Source organism: Mandrillus leucophaeus, unplaced genomic scaffold (assembly GCF_000951045.1).
Source record: "Mandrillus leucophaeus isolate KB7577 unplaced genomic scaffold, Mleu.le_1.0 Scaffold124, whole genome shotgun sequence".
Lineage (NCBI taxonomy): Eukaryota > Metazoa > Chordata > Mammalia > Primates > Cercopithecidae > Mandrillus > Mandrillus leucophaeus.
In genome coordinates this window covers 4,428,460-4,447,876 of record NW_012100765.1, presented here as the reverse complement: position 1 = coordinate 4,447,876, position 19,417 = coordinate 4,428,460, and the positions used below count along the sequence as shown (strand labels likewise).

The window sequence follows — 19,417 nt, the reverse complement described above, 5'->3', positions numbered from 1 at the left end:
AAAAAAAAAAACAGAATAAGCCTAAGTACATAGAAAGCAGGAAATAACAAAGATGAAAAATTAATGAAGTAGAAAACAAACACACAAGAAAAATAATCCACAAAGCCAAAAGTTGGTTTGAAAATAGTAAGAAAAACGTCAAACTAGCTTGATCATGAAAAAAGAAGGAATACATAAATAAAATTACAAATGAAAAATGAAAATTATGGAGTCAGCAGAGATTAAAAAGCTAAGAGAATACCATATATAACTTTATGGTAATAAATTTTAAAATTTAAATGAAATAGAAAACTGACATATATTACATATATATGTATACACACACACACACCCCTATACACACACACATACACTTAAGTTTATATATATAATTGTTAAAGCATCTGCAGAAAAACTAAAGCTCTCACTCTCAATATTATTATATTTAAAAATTCTATCAGTGGCTTAAAATCTTCTTATACTAGGACCAATTATAAAGATAAGTTTGACCTAATTTCAAAGAACAGATTGTTTCACCCTTATTTAGACTATTCCAGAGAATACAGAGTGAGAACACTTCCTTATTCTAACTTTGTAGACAAAACTAGACTTGGAAAGTAGGAGAAAAAAATATTATATGCCAATCATACTTTTAAACATAGATGTAAAAACACTGAAGAAAATATTTGAAATTGAGTCCAGGACAATACTTTTAAAAGAGTAATGAAGCTACATCATTAATTTTATCCCAAAAATGCAAAGGTGGCTTACCACAGGGAAATATACAAATGTTACTCACAACATTAACAGATTAAAGGAAATAAAGAAGTCATCATTTAATTGTATGTAGAAAAAGCATTTGATAAAATTCAATACCTGTTCATGATAAAAACTCTTCATGAAATATGAATAGAGGGCCGGGCGCGGTGGCTCAAGCCTGTAATCCCAGTACTTTGGGAGGCCGAGACGGGCGGATCACGAGGTCAGGAGATCCAGACCATCCTGGCTAACACGGTGAAACCCCGTCTCTACTAAAAATACAAAAAACTAGCCGGGCGCGGTGGCGGGCGCCTGTAGTCCCAGCTACTCCAGAGGCTGAGGCAGGAGAATGGCGGGAACCCGGGAGGCGGAGCTTGCAGTGAGCTGAGATCTGGCCACTGCACTCCAGCCTGGGCGACAGAGCGAGACTCCGTCTCAAAGAAAAAAAAAAAAAAAAAAAAGAAAGAAATATGAATAGAATTAAACTTTTTTAATCAAGTACCTATCAATATCAACATCACTATTCATGGTGAAAATCAGGAATAAGACAAGATAATCAGTACTGCCATTCCTATTTAACAGTGTACTTAAGGTCATATATAGCACAGTAAAGACAAAAAAAAAAAAAAAAGGCCAAGTACTGGGGTTTGAAAGGAAAAAACAATAAAATTGTCTTGAGTCACACATGATGTGAAATGTGACAAATCTACAGAAAAAACTCTAAGGAAAACACGAAGACATTTTCAGAATTAGTAACAGAGCTCAGCAACATGGCTGAATATGAAAATATACAAAAATCAATTGAATGCCAGGTGTAGTGGCAGGTGCCTGTAGTCCCAGCTAGTTGGGAGGCTGAGGCAGGAGATTCACTTGAACCCGGGAGGCAGAGGTTGCAGTGGGCCAAGATTGTGCCACTGTACTCCATCCAGCCCAGGCAATAGAGTGAGATTCCATCTCTAAAAATAAAAAATAAATAAAAATTTTTTAAAAAAGACTTTCTATATACAAGCAACAAATAATTTGAATAATTTAAAAGAAAATACTGGTAATAATAGAAGCAGAAAAATAAGGTACTGAAGAATAAATCATCAGAAAATGTAAAATTTCATGGAGAAAATTATAAAACTATAATTATGAAATTACAGCTAAAAAATTATAAAGAATTGTTTTGAGATATCAGAGACCTAAAAAAGTGGAGATATAAATGAGTAAAGATAATCATTAAATGCATAATAATTCTCCCAAAATTGATCTTTGGTTTCCATGCAACTTCAATAAAAATGCCTCAAAGGGTTCTCAAAGACCTTGACAAGCTGAATTTTAAATTCATGTAGAAGAACTCAGGCTCTACAATAGCCCAAAGTCAAATGTGTACATATGGGACAGGAAAACGGGGGAGGAAGGCCTTTACCTAACAAATAACAAAATATAGCTATAACATGTATTATAATGTGGTACTGAGGCAAAGTAGCCAAACTAACCAAGTAGAATAAAAGGCCCAAAAGGAAAGACCTCACAAATACAGGAACTGAAATAATCACAGAAATAGTATTGTGAATGACTGGGTAAAGGATGGACTTTCAGTACATGATTCTAGAACAATTGGGTATCTAGACATTTATGGAAAAGTGAAATTGGAGGCATACTTCCCATTCCACACAAAATCAATCCCAACTGTATGGAAAACTTAAATGTGATAGGCAAAATCATCAAATCCTTTTCAGAGGAAACATATAAAAGAATATATGTACAACCTTTGGGTAGAGAAGGCTTTTCCAACCCTTCAAAATAATTACGTGACTATCTTAAATTTAAGGACTTTATCAAAAGGTACCATAGAGAGCGTAAAAGTCACAAAATAAGGGAAGGTATCTGCAGCTTATATAACTAATAATTATCATCCAAAAATACATGAAGCACACCTAGAAATCAATAAGAAAAAACAATCCAATAGAAAATGGGGGCAGGTGTACATTCCACAGACCGGACATGAATGATCTGAAATAAATATATACAAAGCAGTTTAACCGAATTATCAAGGAAACGCAAATTAAGACCACAATGCAGTCCTATGTGGTGGCTCAAACCTATAATCTCAGCACTTTGGGAAGCCAAGGAAGGCGAATTGCTTGAGCTCAGAAGTTCAAGACCAGCCTGGGCAACATGGTGAAACACCTTCTCTACAAAAAACACGAAAATTATCTGGGTGAGGCTCATGTGCCTGTGGTCCCAGCTCCCCAGGAGGCTGAGGCAAGAGGATCACTTGAGCCCAGGAAGTCGAGACTACAGTGAGTTGAGGTTGCATCACTTGCCCTCCAGCCTGAGCAACAGAGTGGCATGTGAGACTCAACCTCAAAAAAAAAAAAGACTATAATGGGATACATTTTCTATTTTTATACCTAGTAGACTGCACCAATAGTAATCCTTTATGCTACAGGTGGGAGTGCAGATCAGTAAGAATCTTTAAAAAAACAACTGGACACCATCCTGTCATGCTGGACTTTCATATAACTCTACAAACCAACAATTCTACTCATAGATATCTACTCAGATAGGTATCTACCGTACAGAGAAAGTCTTACACATGTGCATCAAGAGAAACACACAAGAAAGTTTGTAGTTCCAAAAAAGAGGAATCAACACAAAGGTTCATCAGCTGGAACATGCATAAATAAAATATAACCTGCAGAGAAAATGAACGTGCACCACATGCAACAACATGGACAATAACATACCAAGTGAAAAAGCAAGTAGCACAAAACAATCTATCAGTTTTGTAATCCTCCAAAACAAGCAAAACCAAACAACATACAGTATTGTTTAGGGATACATACGCCAGTCACAATACTACTTAAAAAAGGGCATGAGAATGTTTCTCTCTGGCAGGAAAGATAGGGGAAGGTGGACAGGGAACAAACCCATAGGCCAGCCAATGGATCTGACATTGTTCCAGTACTTATGTTGGGTAGCGGGTTCATAGGTGTTCACTCCATTATTAAGCTTCACAACTTATATTTGCTACACAGATTATTCTGTAGGCATCAAATATTGTAAGATAAAATATGTTTTCTAATATTTGCTTGGGGTTAAATTTTAAAGCACACAGTAGCAGCCTGTGTAGAAAAAACTTAACAAAAGTCTTGCTAGGAAGGAAATTAAGAAAGAGGCTATGGCCAGAGGGGAATGTGAATGAGAGGCAGAGGGTGTTTTTTTGTTGTTGTTGTTGTTATTGTATGTTTTGTTTTTAATTATGAAATAATTCAAGCATAAAGAAAACACACATCATAATTCAGCCTCCAACCCATCCTCAGCTCTGTCGACCTTAATGTTCTATCATACTTTTCAAAAAAAAAAAAAAAAGGCATTGTAGATACTGTTGAAACTCTCTGTGTCCCTCCCAAAAGAAAGGTAATTAATTATAGTTCATTTTGTTTAAACTAAGAGTTACTAAAGCATGCCTGGATGCTGAGAGGAACTCTCTAGGAGGCAGAAACAGGACCAAGCACTGCCCACTTCTCTCCACGCTCTGCTACCAATTCACCTGCAGTGGGCACGTGCTTTCAGGAGTTTTTTGCTTGGTGTAGACAGTTCTATGCCCCTCTTGTTTCAGCACCCTTGTATGAAGGACACGAAGAGCTCTACGGTCATGGAACCAACTCTCACTAACTGACACAGATATCAGGATCCAACCCATGACCACAGTATTACCCCAAGGCTCTAACTAGCTGGTGTAACCAAAAATGGAAAAGAAAAAAAAAAGTAGCATTTTGTTTTTCAACTTCAACAGAAAATAACAGTGAAAGAATGGTGATATTTTTCCTAAAATGGACTAACAAGTATCCTGATTTGGGAGGTGACTTCCAGTAGTAAACAATAAAATAGTTGAGAAAATGGAGTGAGGAGGAAGGGGAGAGAGAGATGTGGTCAACAGAAGAGAGCCAAACGGAATATTAGCCAGGATTTGTAAAAAGGGGAAGCTTCATTTTATTCCTAATCAAGAGTTACCAGCTAATTTCCTCCCTGTGACAAAATGCAATCTAACAGTAATGCTGCAATCCCAGACAGAGTATCCCATAAATTGAACCACCCTCATAATGTCCATTAACAAAGACATTCACTAACTTCTGTGGCTGTGCTGACACCTGACCACAGGCAGGAGAAGTGAATTCAATTCAACAGGTCTAACAAAACCATCATAATGCTTACTGCTCATAAGAATATAAGCTATAAAAAACCTAAATAGGGCCAGGCACCGTGCCTCACGCCTGTAATCCCAGCATTTTGGGAGGCTGAGTTGGGTGGATCACCTGAGGTTGGGAGTTCGAGACCAGCCTGACCAACAAGGAGAAACCCCCGTCTCTACTAAAACTACAAAATTAGCCAGGCGTGGTGGCACATGCCTGTAATTTCAACCTACTCGGGAGCCTGAGGCAGAAGAATCGCCTGAACTCAGGAGGCAGAGTTTACGGTCAGCTGAGATCGCGCCATTGCACTCCAGCCTGGGCAAGGAGAGTGAAACTCTGTCTCAAAAAAAAAAAAAAAAAAAAAAAAAGCCTAAATAGTACTGAAGTCCATTCAATAAGACCCACTTCCACCCCTGTACCCTTGCAGAATTGCAAAATCAATCTAACACTTTTCTCAGAAAATGAAAGAGCACTTCTCTAGTTAGTGCTTGGTTGCTAAAAAGGTAGTGGCTATCACACAGTAGCTGAATTAGGTCTCACAATTACTGTCGGAATGTGTAACGTATGGTAGATTTTCAAGTATTAGAAAGTTATAGGAAGTTATAACAAAACAAAACAAAGCAAAAAAAACACAAAACCAAGTAGCCACTATGAATGCTCCCCAATGACCTAAAGGTACAGATTTCAAATAAAGTCTACAGAGTTAATTCTCCAACTTCATCACCCACACTGTAGAACCAACAACCCTGTCTCTCACCTAAACTTCTGCAAAAACCTCACAACTGGTAGAGACCACCCACACTGACTCCCCTTTGGGTCCATGTCCCAGACACAAATCTGATTAGCAGCACACTGTCAAGGCTCCCTGTGGCTCTCAGTCTTGCAGGATCTGACACCTACCAACCCCCACCAGCCGCGGCGGCTGGAATCATGCCCTACCTGTCAGCCAAGGAAACTCCACCCATTTAACTCCCCCTCATCTAAAGACCACAGTTCACCGGGGCTGATCTCTGAGCCTTTCGTGACTGCTCTGCTTGGTCAGATATTCCTATTGCAAACTCTTCTCAGGCCACACACCTTCAAATGTAGTATTTGACCTTCTTTGGCTGATTATCCATTAATATCTGTGTCCTCCATGTAGGCCACACCAGAAACATACCTGTCTTGCTCATCATTTTATTTAGAGCAGTCAGAGTATTACCTGACACGTGTAGATGCTAAATAATCATGTACTTAATTTTAAGAGAGTATTTTACTGTTGTCAATTTAAAACAAATATTAACATAATTCAAGTGTGGGGTAAAAAAGATAAGCATGTATATCTAGTGTCCTAGAAGTAAATGAGTACCATCTACACATTCAAAATTTTAATTTCTGCTCAAAAAGGATGAATGGAACATAATTCTCATTGCCTCCCAGAAAACCTCTGATATGAAATTTCGGAGTACATTCCTAAAACTACACTTCAAGGGCCAATTTCTACAAGCATTCGAATCCATTCTCCTTCCTTTATATTCACATAGAACATGGACACATATATACAGATTTTAGGATTTCTGTCTCAGTTAGAAAGGTGAAGTCCGCACTTGGTTATATTTGAAAAGTGTCTTTGGAAAAAGTCTACTTGCATATTTCAACTTATTTTATTTTATTTTACTTTATTTTATTTTTGAGACAGAGTCTTGCTCTGTTGCCCATACTGGAGTGCAGTGGCGCAATTTCGGCTCACCACAAACTTCGCCTCCTGGGTTCAAGCCATTCTCCTGCCTCAGCCTCCCAACTAGCTGAGATTACAGGTGTCTGCCACCACGCCCAGCTAATTTTTGTATTTTTAGTAGAGATGGGTTTTCTATTAAATAATGAAATCATGTTGACCAGGCTGGTCTCAAACTCCTGACTTCAAATGATCCGCCTGCCTCGGCCACCCAAAATGCTGCGATTACAGGCATGAGCCACCCCGCCTGGCCAACATCATTTATTTTAAAAGTACCTTATTTGAATTATTGTAGAACTTTTATTTAACAACTGCAACATCATGTCCCAATGCCGAAGCTGAAATTTGTTGTTCTTTGTAGCACCATAATTTCTAGCACTGTAACTTGTATCTTGGCTCTCAAAAAAAAAACTTTTACTGAATGAATAAATGAATGAACGAATGAACGAACGAATGAATGTGCAAATAAGTAAATTAAAGGTAATAATTCCTAAAAATTCTATCGTTACTCCAGTGAAATACACTCACACTGAAAAAATAACATGGCATGCATTCATACGCTTTCACTTTTCTGAAGCTTTCCACTTCCTTTAAACAATCAAGCCTCAAATAGTTATGGACTATCTCTCATTTTATTCAACTCTAGCAAAATTACTAACGATTAAAGTGTAGAATTCCCTTACAAGTGGGACACTACAAATGTACACCCCATATAAAAGAGAAATCATTCCAAATGAGCCGGAAAAAGAATAATATGATGTTAATAAAATCACGGGAAAATTAGATGTCAGAAGAAAATTAATCTTGCAGTTAGAAGTAACTAGATTGAAGAATCACAGTGGCCCTAAGAGAACAGAAAAGCATTCAATGGTTTGGGGCATCAGTTAGTGGACAATGATGTCCTAGAGGGCACAGAACAAAGAAAAATTATTCAAACAAGCATTAAAACTGACATCGTTTTATCTCTTTTCAAACTTACAAACTGGGTTATGTATGAAATTGTATAGTCAACCTGGAAATATTATTACCACCTGCTTACCAAAGCTTTGAGTTTCAGGTTGCAGGGTTGCAAAATATTTCCAATATAAATCCCTTACTTTTTGAAAAGTGAAGACAAAGGTTGAGGAATTCATAGGTTCTTAACTGTAATCTTTTACACGAGTCTAGAATATCCTCTTTGTCATAAAAAAAATTTTTTTTACTCTATACCAAACACAGTTATTCATTAATAAATTCTTCCTAAGCCAATATCAACTACCATTTGAATTTTTGGCTTCACTATGGAAATTAGACACACATGCTACATTAAAATACTTGCAGGTCACAGAGAGAAAGACATTTTAATCTCAACAATATTTGGGGGAAGGGATGGTATCCATATACACACACACATGTATTTTTCTATTTGTGATGTACTTCTGGTCAGTTTCATTCAAAGATATACCTGGCCACTCCACAATGTTTTTACAAATATTACATTAGTTTTTGCTAAGATCACAATATCTCCAGAAAAGTTTTAAACACATTTCTCAATATATAATATGGCAACAATAACTATCACATTTCCCTTCCAGCTTTTGACCAAACAGTCATGGTGATGCCAGTGATGATAATAAAAATTATAATGATGAATTTTTGCAATCGTAAAATGTTTTAAATACAGCAGTATTCCTTTTTTTAAAAATGTGAAAACCCCTCTTGAATTGTACTGGTGAGTTTCGATTTTGTTTAGTTTTAAGACGCAGCCTTTAAGATCCTACCACTTCCTCAATATGAAACAGCTACTTACCAGCAAACATTGCAAAAGAATCTAGATTTCCAGAATTTGGCTACATGAACAATTTTCTCCAAAGCAGCCTCATTTGGCTCAAGAAAGTTCCCATTGCTGAGTGACATAGTAGGAAGAATTTTGGGAACTGGGGACACAAAAACTTCTATTTCCACCCTGACACTACCATTAAAAACATATACTTTTGGATGGAACTAGATTATAATCTGTAACACCCCCCAATGAAATGCAAACTCAGTGAAGAAAATAAACAGCAACCAAGACAGGAGTTTTTGCCAGGAAATCATCCCATGTGTCTAGACCAGAGTTGACTCCACTGCAGAGCCGAGAAACTTCTCTCTGGGAGATCTCTTTAATCTACTCTTTCCAGTTTCTTTCATCTGTGCTTGGTTTGCAGTGATCCTGATATGCATGCTCAGTCTCACTACCTACTTGTCAAAATTCTACCATTCCTTCAAGGATTAGAATTGAGTTTTCCTTGAACCCTTCGTTATTAATTTCGCCATGAAAGAAGTAAGTTTTCATTTCTCTAAACTCCCACATGATTGTGTCTTCTCAATGCTAGATGTTATTTACATTCTTACTTTTCTATTTTCTCCTGTTAGAAGAAGCTTGTCCAACCCACAGCCTAACACAAATTCGTAAACTTTCTTAAAACATGAGGGTTTTTTGCAAATTTTTTTTCAGCTCATCAACTATCATTAGCGTATTTTTTGTGTGTCCCAAGACAATTCTTCTTCTTCCAATGTAGCCCAGGGAAGCCAAACGATTGGACACTCCTAGAGTATATGCCCTCTGAGAGAAGATGTCTCTTCCTTATTAAAGCCCTCTATGTCCTCTAATTGCTAACGTGGAGATATGAGCATAGCAGGTACTAAAAAATGTATTAGATGTATGTATTAGATGATCCATCAATCAGAATTAGACTAGATAGATAAAAAGCTGGCTAGCTAGATGCAAACAACATCCCATCTCCATTCCCAGCATATTAAAACCCGAGGGACAAACTGAAGCTATGCTACCAGTCTCCAGATAATAATATAAATAAAGATACTTTTCTAACCATTCATTATCAATTTGTACTCATCTTAAGTGAATATAAAAGCAATTACTGACAAGGTATGCCAATTTGCATGTTTTTTATGGCTTGCTCTTTAGCATTTTACACCCTGTATGAAAACTGGATTGTCCAGAGTTTCAATAAGCTGCATAGATGCTAGGTCTTTTTGCACTTTACCAGTTCTGTAAAGACCCTGTACTTAAGTCTTCACATGGGAAATTTGAGATTAAAAACCTTCCATTTGGATGCCTTGAAATTCAGCTAAGTACCCCCCAAAAGAATGTTTAAATGAATGGAAGATTAAAGCACAGCAGAACATTCTAAGGGGTATCCTGTAATGGGGCTTTGTCACCACCTTCTCTGTTTTTATTGAGCAAGTGGTCTTTTCCCAAGAAGCAGAAAGTTTATATGGCAACCAGCAGTCCAGTTTAACTATTTGAAGTTTAAAATGTCAGAGAAAAAAAGTTTGTAATGGAAATGCTGACAGGCCATGAAGTAAAGAGGCACCAGCAGGTGCTGCTGTAACCCAGGGTCATAATTCAATCAAGCTGGATTTTGACGTCATCTGTTACAGAAAAAAGCCAAATGGTTTATGAACAGCACCAGAACCCCCAAGATTAAATTACAGCCCTGATATTTAATCATGGGTCTTACTTTGTTATTTTTAATAACACAATACATTTTAACAGTTATTTGTCAACTGCCTTGGCCAAATTAGAACACGTGATGACAAGTGGGCTGGATGACAACTTCCATCTTTCACAATCTCAGTTTTTAATAATTTTTTTCAGAAATGGTAGATTATACACGCTTTCCCCTTCTTAAGAAATATACAGTTGGTACCATCGAATTGAGTCCAAGCCTTAATTAAAAGCAGCATGAGGTCTTTGACCAGAGGGTCAGGACATGTGTATTTGTGTCCTATTACAGCCAATAACCAACTGCATGATTTGGGCAAAAGACTTTTAACCCTCCCGAGCCTTTGCTACTCACCTAAAAAATAACAGAGCATCTCTAAAGTATCTTGTAAATGTAAATTTCCATAAAGTATTTACTTGAAACACAAAACTGTGTCATTACTTTGGGATTCCCTGAGGATTTGAATGCGAACTTTTTATAGCAGAAAAGTTGATGGATTTTGTATTTCAGCTAAAATTACTCGGATCAAAGAGGCATTCTAGCACAGGAGAATTTATAAACTAACATTTTTAGAGGTAATGTCAGCATCAGCAAGTGAACAGGTTCTTCAAAAAGTAACGTACAAATACGGCTGCACAAATACTGCCGCACGTGTGAAGGGGTGTTTGCAAAACAAATCAATAAAGGCACATCCAACAATGGATTGCAGTTAATAAACTACATATAGTAATTACCACCAATGTCAGTCTAGAAAGTCATTCATTAAATGTTAATTGTCACACAAAAGTACAAAAGCATCCATTTGAACAATCAATCGTGTGGCTGCACCTTTAAATAAAATACTTTCTTACAGCCCTGAAATTCATCCACGTAAACTGATTTTAAACACACCTGGGTATTTGATATGCTGATTAACTGGGCCCTTATTTATCTTTGAAATGAAAGTAAACATGACAACCTTTTCAACATTTTCACTATTCCTGAAAGTCTAATATAAATATATATATTTAACTATATATAACTTATAAAAAAGTGTTAATCTTCTCCAAAGATTATATTATTATTTCTCTTACATCTCTCTCCTAAGTATTAGGAGACATATGGGTCAAAAGTATCCACATAAAACCCAGGCACATACCTTATTCCTAGTCAACTGGCTCACGAATGTACAAAATGGATAGCTCACATATAAGCTAATAAACCTGGTGGTCAGTTGTGAAAATTTTATCCAGAGTAGTAACACACCAGTAACAAAAATAACCTTTTAAAAAACCTATAACCTATTTTACATTTTCTAATACTTAGCACTATCTAATTAACTTGGAAGAACACCTGGCCATAAAAAATAGCTCATAAAATACAAAAAATAATAATAATAATAAAGAAAGGGCAGATTTTTCTGTTCCTACTTAGCTTCATTTTCATGCTATGTCTGTATAAAATCTGACTTATTCAACATACGTATAGATTCTAAAGATTTGGCCAAGAACATTTTGGTTTCAGACTTGTAAACTGAAGAACATTTCAAAACACACCATGTTCCTTATTAGGCAACTTAAGATCTGTTATCTTGGCTTATGGGAACAGATCTAAATAGCATCATAATACTAAACGTTGAAAATCACAGGCCTGGGGCCACCAGGACTCAACTCTATGACTTGGACGAGGTTGCAAACTTCCAATATAAAATGTAGTTTACCATTAGGAGTAAATGTTTGATCTTTAAAGCTTACAAAATTACTTTGTTTATCATAGCAGATGAAAGCAAAAAGGAATAATTTTAAGCTCAAAACAAAACTGTTTATATGACAGTCTTTACTGCTCCATGATTCTAAGCATTTAAGACAGATTCGAGCAATTAACAGCATAAACTTTCATTACATAGTTCTATTATATATGTTTATGTGACTTGGCTGTTCATCTGTTATTTAAGTGATTTCCTCATTACAATAGTAGGGTAAGGATAATTTGCTGATGCTGTCAAAAATGTTAAGCATTTCAGTTTCAACAGTTCTTGGATCCCCACACTTGTTTAATGCATTTTATTTACTTAAGTCAGTGTCAAATAGAGTACTGCTTCTGCCTTCTGAATTTAGAAAATGTAACATTTTAAGCACATGTCTGGTAACAGACATATCAAATCTTCAAAACTGCTTATTTTAGTGATGCAGATAGAATTTAGGTTATTGTTCTTGAATATTAGGTTTCAAAGATCTAACAACAAACTGCAAAACTTTTTTATATTTAAAGAGAAGAGATCCTTATTTTTTACATATTAATACATCAGGCTTGGTTACCTCAAATTCTAAATTGATTAGCTACATAAAAACATGTTTTCACTGGCATCCACGTAGACTATCAACTTACAACAGAATGAAAGCATAACTTTTTAAATATCTACTGTATTTTCTTGGTAAAACTAATAAAGATAGGAGAAAGACATATTTAGTCACATTGAAATCTGTCATAAATTAGAAGGGTAGCTTATTTGGATACAAAGGCAAGAAAAATAATGGGTATGGTTTACATCATTACATTAGGTATGTTTTTTAAAATGCTATCTACCCTACAGATCATGGATAATATTTCGTGCCAAACCTCAATATCACATTGTTTGCCTATATAATCTTGAAAAAATGAGCTGTCTGACGTGTGTGTGTGTGTGTGTGTGTGTGTGTTTGTGTGTGTGTCTGTGTGTAGAACTCAGGACTTTGAGCTAGACAAACCTGAGGTTAAAACCTAATTTCATTATTGGCTACCTTAAGATCAATTTGTTTAACATCTCTCTCAGTTTCCTCAGCTATGAATACAGAATAGTAGTAATCCTGGATCTCACTAGGTTCTTGTGAGGATTTAAAAAATACAACAGGTATAAGGTACACAGCACACCTCTCCAACACACTGAGAAGCACTATGACATGCCCACCCACACTATCATTTTACACAACATCATGCAAAACAGTCACAGGGAAGACCAGGCAAAAGAGAATGATCAATAATCCAAAATTCAGCTCCAAACCTAAAAAAGTTTTCAGAAAGCACATGCACATACAGAAGTATTTATATGCACAAATATCAGCACACTAATCCTCATGCCCCATTATGTAGTACAAATGACAGAAAGACAGCAGTGAGACCACGATTATTTCCAATAAAGGATTTGCAGGGCCATAGAGAATCAGCAAATAATAACTTGTTTTTTAAAATCACAAATAAAAAAGCACAGTTTGGAACTCCTTATCTTGGGCCTCAAGTTTTCTTTGCCTGTAATAATGAAGGCACTGGGCAACATTTCTAACGGGTTTCTATGCCCAAAATTCTATGATTCTAACATAATGGGTTTAAAGCCACTGTACTTCTTTTAACCTGTTAAATTACTCTGCCCTTTACAAAAAGCCACAGCTCCCTTATGAATTATACCATTTATGATCTTAAGGGTGTGTTCACTCACTTATATACACACACACAATATTAAGCAGCTCTCAACAAATACCTTTAAGGGGAAACCAATTTTTTTTTCATGCCATCACTATGAACTCAAAATTAATTCAGGATGTGACCATGTGAATTTTCTGTATCATACAAAACTACCCACCGGATTGATTTTTTTCCGCCTCAATGAATTCACTAAATTGGCATATCATTTTTGTGTCATGTGGATATAGGTTAGCTAACTTACGTAAATTTCAGGCAATACTTTCCTCTTCCAAAAATGACCCACTACAGAGATGTGGTGTGTTTTATAATGCTGCTCTGGTTCAAACACTCGTTCATTTGACAATCTTGTCACAATACCTGAACACTTCAGTAAAACTAAACAATTACAGGGGAAAAAGCTCAACTTTTAAACCAAGGGAGAAAGATGTAGTATCTGTCATAGACCTGCAGTAAATACATGTAACAGATGTGACCAGGCCTGATCTAACCAGTTCTTTAGAATACATCATTTTAGTGGCCCAACTTTAAAATGACTTTTTCAAAAGATGCCAAAGCTAGTATGTTTCTCTTTTCCTCACAGGAGTCAAAGGTAACCAAATAAACTGCCCTTCTGCTAGATCAGAAAATTAAGCCCATACTCATCAATAACTTATAGACTGTTTATATGATTTTCTTTTTTTGGTAACTTAGGCATCCTACTTTTTTTCAATGAGAATAACTTTCCAATCATCCAGGCATGTGGATGCTTTTAGTTTGTTTTAAGATCAATGATATAACGGATATTAAATCCCTTTGTTTAAGTTACCATATAGGTTACAACTATTTCTTAAAAATAATTCCAGAGCCCACCAATTTTCCCTGTTAAGGTCATCGAAGCTCTGAACCATCATGGCTGAATTGTTTTAGTGCTTTCTGCTGAACACCTGCAAACATCAAACAAAAACTGCTAGTCCTTTCCTGGGTTGACAAAAGCCTTTCATGTGAAAAATGCTCCCTGGGAATGTCAGGCTGTAGCTCAGGTTACATTCCATTCTCCCTAGCAGCCTCACCATTTCTTAAGGTGGTAGGAAAAACCATGTTTGTGAAATGAAAGATTAAAGGGAATATGGCCACACTTTATTTTTATTCTCACACTGCAAATCACTATGGAGCATCCTGTATTAATGGAATCAAAAGCTATTGGGAACTCTAAGCATGAATCATTGCCATGTCTCACTTTGAAAAACTATAGCTGATTTTTCAAATAGGAACAGTTTACTTATACTTGAGGTCTTTTTTTTTTCCTAAATCCAGGTTTCAAAGCAACCCATGAAAGGGACATCTGAGTCCACTCAAGACAATGGATATTAACTTGAAGTAAATTCAGAAAATTATTTCTCTCTCCAAAGTTTCCTAGTTGATCCTACCAATTAAAGGGCAAAATGCAGTTTTCATGATTTTTAAAATGTGTTACGCTTTTAAAAAAGATTTAACTCTTTTAAGTGGGAATACAACCTGTTTTCTTAACTAATAGCCCTGTGTTCAAATATATCTTGATAGAAGAAAACTGCACACTCCAATCTGTACCTTATATATTATAATCACCATCATACTACATGAAATTAATACCCTGCATTCTCAATCAGACAGCCAGAATAAAAGACCACTACATTTTTTACCCTTACAAGTAAACATTTGGTACTGAAAACACTACTTCTGGTACAATGTAACTTCAAGTTCCGCACCTTCAAAATAATCACTGTGTATGCATTAGAAGAAGTGTAACATAACTTACTAAGAGTGAAGTCTCTCTCCAGGTTTGCATGCATGAACCTGTGTGTGTGTGTGTGTGTGTGTGTGTGTGTGTGTGTGTGTGTGTGTGTGTGTGTGTGTGTGACTGTCTTAAGAACTGTATAAGTGTTGATACATGATCACTTACGTGTGTGTGTGTGTGTGTGTGTGTGTGTGTGTGACTGTCTTAAGAACTGTATAAGTGTTGATACATGATCACTTACCAAAATGCATTAATACATATTCAACTTATGGAGCCTGTACTCTCTATAAACATTTAAACATCACAACAAGAACTTTATTTAAATGTGAACATAGAAAATGGATCAGACATACAGTTGTCTTTTTAAATGTAACACAATCTCATATTTCTAAACACCTTACTTTATTAAATGATATCTAAAGTAACATACTTCTTATAAATGCGTGTTTTCACAACACTGCAAACTAGTTTTTTAGCACTGACTTTAAAAGTAGCCTATCTCTGTGCCTGACATAAGCTACTTTTAGATTTAAACTGAATACACGTTTTTAAGTTAAGACATAAAAAAATACTGTCAAAGATAGTTACAGTTTTGATCTTGTCTAACATGAAAAATTAATTTGTCCACAAAAGATACTTGTCCTTACCTTTACGTCAAACATGCATATTCATATTTTCCATCTTAAAAGTTGCATAGAGGATACCACACAGAAATTTAAAGATATAACACTAATATAAAAACTGTCCCAAGTCCCTAAGTGGAAAACATAACAAGGTCCAGGATAGTAAAACACAAACATATTGTCTGTCAATGGTCCTTTTAATCAAAAAACTAAAATAAAAATACAACAGTCATCTCACATTTTTTAAAACAAGTTACAGAGACACAAATTCCCTCAACTTAGGTGGGCAACAGAAGGGGAAGGAACTTATTTGGAAATGAACAACTTTTAAAAGCCATTAGTTTTATAAAAATATAACAATTACACAAATCACATAAGTGACCAAACTTCTTTCGTTGCTATAGCACCAAACGAATATTAAGAGATGTTAAATTATATTCATAGTTGACAGACAATTCCACTGGCATCTCACAGCTAAAAGACGTCAACATTTACCAGTCTGACTTAAGAACAGTACTCGGCCTAATGTACTGTTACATACCATTGCCAAAACTCCTAAAATACTACAGCTGTTTAACAAGCATAAATGGATTTAAGCCTCGGACTTAAAGGACAGCAGGCAACGATGTATAACTTTTTCTTATTTGAAATTCATTGGATTAAAAAAATACATTTTAAATGTATATTTTCACTCTGCACTTTTAATAAGAGATATTCAAATAGCCCTGTAATAAACCCCTCCTTAGATGCCAGATAATCACTGTGCACACAGATTCCTTTGTGAATAGTGCTAGCGTCTTTTTTAAGCATCACCCAAAGATCTTTCATTTATAAAACGTAAAAGTCCTTCCAGATTTGCAACTTTAAATACAGTAAAAATTCATTGCACAAGTAAATCATTAGGGAAAAGAAACAGCTAAAGCATCAATAAGGGCATCTTAAATATAAAGGAATTCATATTTAGCCTCTAAGATTAGCAAGAGGCTATTTACAGCTATGGTTTACTACATAGCATTCATTTGCAGAATTAAGTGTTCATTTCTTTAAAAGGGTTAATTGTATACAGTACCTAATAAATGATATTATTTACAAGGGATTTTCCCATTTTATGAATGTTAGAGATTTTTTCCGCTTATTTTCAAATAGGAAACATTAATTTATTCCCCATGTTAACACTGGTCTTATCTTTATGTGTTTGATTACAACTGTATTAGAAAATTGCTTTTAAATTAAGTGATGGAATTTTGAAAGAGTTTCCTTGACTTAAAAAAAAAGACCTAATTTTAATTGCACAAGATAACATTTTGTGTAAGATATGCCACTGATGGGTAATGCAATAACCATATGATTATAGGCTAAAATTCAATGACTTTTTCAGAACACTTCAACAGAGCCAAAAACATATAATTGAGTAAATAAACAGCCAAAAACATTTAACTTCACACTAAGAAAAGAATTTACATACTTGAGCCAGTAAAATGTCCACTTGCCAAAGAAGTTGGTCCATTTTTCCCACTGCTTACAGGAGGTGAAAACATCTAAAAGAAACAAAGAAATATTACAGTTGAAAATAAGACATTTGTGCCTTCAGAGCTCCTCAAAGATCTTTCATACTGTTACCAAACAGCTTATAGTTTATGCTAAGGGTTTATTTAGTAAAATACATCACCATCCAACTTAAAACTAAAAGAGAAACAACATTCCAAATCCCACCCCCAGCCCCCATTATCACTCTGTTCTTTCTTTTTCCTCAGGTTCATCAGATGGCCAAGCAGAACTACTACATTTGGAACAAACAGAGTCCCCATAATGCTATCAAGATTCAGGTTGGAGGCCAGCAGCCTCTCTAGAAAAACACTAGTTTCACCAAGGAGAAGAAAAAAGTTGTTTGTTTTATATTGGAAACCTTGGCCATAAACGTGGCAATGTCCATTTCCATCTCGTATAGGATTTGCCTGTCATACGTGAACCCAAATAAAAATAAAAGTGCCACCTGCACTAAATTCTCATTTCGTCTCTAACAGGAGAGCAATTGGAAGCAAGACTCTCTCTCTCTCTCTCACTCTCACTCAATCTTTCACTCCCTCTCTCTCCAGCATTTATTTCGACCCTAATTGGTTTCCCTCTTCTTCGACGTATCTAGTGGATAATGCACACCTTCCCTGAGTCACAGCCTGCAAAAAGCAAAGGAACGAATGGAGAAAGTGCAACAAGCAGAAAGGGGGCTGCAAAGCTGCCTGCCTAGGGCTACGTTTCCTGGCAAAACTTCCGAAAGCCATTTCTCCAAAAGAAGGTCTAGAAGAGGAGGAGGAGGAGAAGGAGGAGGAGGAGGAGCAGCAGCAGCAGCAGCAGCAGCAGCAGCAGCAGCAGCAGGAAAGAGCCCCACTTGGAAGGCGGTTTGGATTTTATTTGTGTGTTTTGTGGATTCTTTTTATTTTGCTTTACAAATGCATCTTACACCAAACTCATCTGGCATTAAAAATGAATTCATTCTCCTGACATGTCTGGGACTTGGTTTAGGAAAGGGAAGCAGAGGGATGGAGAAGGACCAAGTACAGCCGTAAAACTCCACAAGTGTGTTAAGTTCCGCTTTGTGCTGATGCCACGACTACGAAATTTACCAAAACAGTCCAAAAGGTTCTAAAGAATGTATGCTCAGCATATCCACACTAGTTTTAAGAATTCTAGGAAAAGATGTAACTAGGAGGTAAGATGTAACTAACAGGTCCTACTAATCCAAAGCATCATCAGCTTAAAACTTTAAAGAGACAACTGGGTCTCCTATTTTCTATTTGCCATTTCCAAAAACAATAAATAAAAGGAAGAATAGTGTGCAAAGTATAAGTAGTCTCAATGCTCAGACATGGCCAACTTTTAGGGGTGGTTTACAGTTTTAGGGGTGTCTATTTTTGCTTTCCACTGGGGTGAGATTCCATTATTTGGGGTAATCAGTGGGTCGGGAATTGAAGGCCAGTAATAAAACTCAAAAAAACAAAAAGCCTGAATCTTCCATCACACCCCAAAATTATAGTTAAAAACTTGTCAAAAAGACCTTCATATTTACCAAGGATTCAGCCAATTAAAAATTATTACTGTCCTTTGGATTCCTACTGGTTTCTAGCTGAAGTGTTTGGGTTTTTGTTTTGTTTTTTTCACAGCTGTTGTTAGTTTCCACCGTTCTTTCTTACCGCACTGAAATCCAGTAAATCACTCAGCTCTTTGTCCGTCCCTAAGGCAGCCATTCGCTGTTGGTGATGCATTTTAGCAAAATCACACAAACCTAGAAACATGGAAATAACCGCAATCAGAAAATCCAGTCCCAATCCTTGGAGAAAACACAATCGGATTTTTGGAGACTGGGGGGTTGGGGGTAGGGACGTGGGGGCGGGTGGGATTAAGGTGGAAAGGAGGAAGGGATGGGAGACTTGTTGTTGGGTTGGGTTTGGTTTTGTTTTTTTAAGATGGAATAGGCAGCAATA

General features: G+C 36.2%; 1 protein-coding gene across 4 annotated transcripts in view; it reads right to left on the bottom strand.

Annotated features, from left to right (window-relative positions):
• TCF4 (transcription factor 4) overlaps window positions 1-19,417 on the bottom strand; it is a 479,608-nt gene that overhangs the window by 401,130 nt on the left and 59,061 nt on the right. For 2 of the 4 annotated variants that reach the window (XM_011971721.1, XM_011971720.1), the window contains exon 2: window positions 17,404-17,476. In XM_011971721.1, the coding sequence (XP_011827111.1) occupies window positions 17,404-17,476 (73 nt within the window). Of the gene's footprint in view, window positions 1-17,403; window positions 17,477-17,931; window positions 18,229-19,126; window positions 19,219-19,417 lie in introns of those variants that run through there. The other 2 variants (XM_011971719.1, XM_011971722.1) reach the window with 2 other exon arrangements.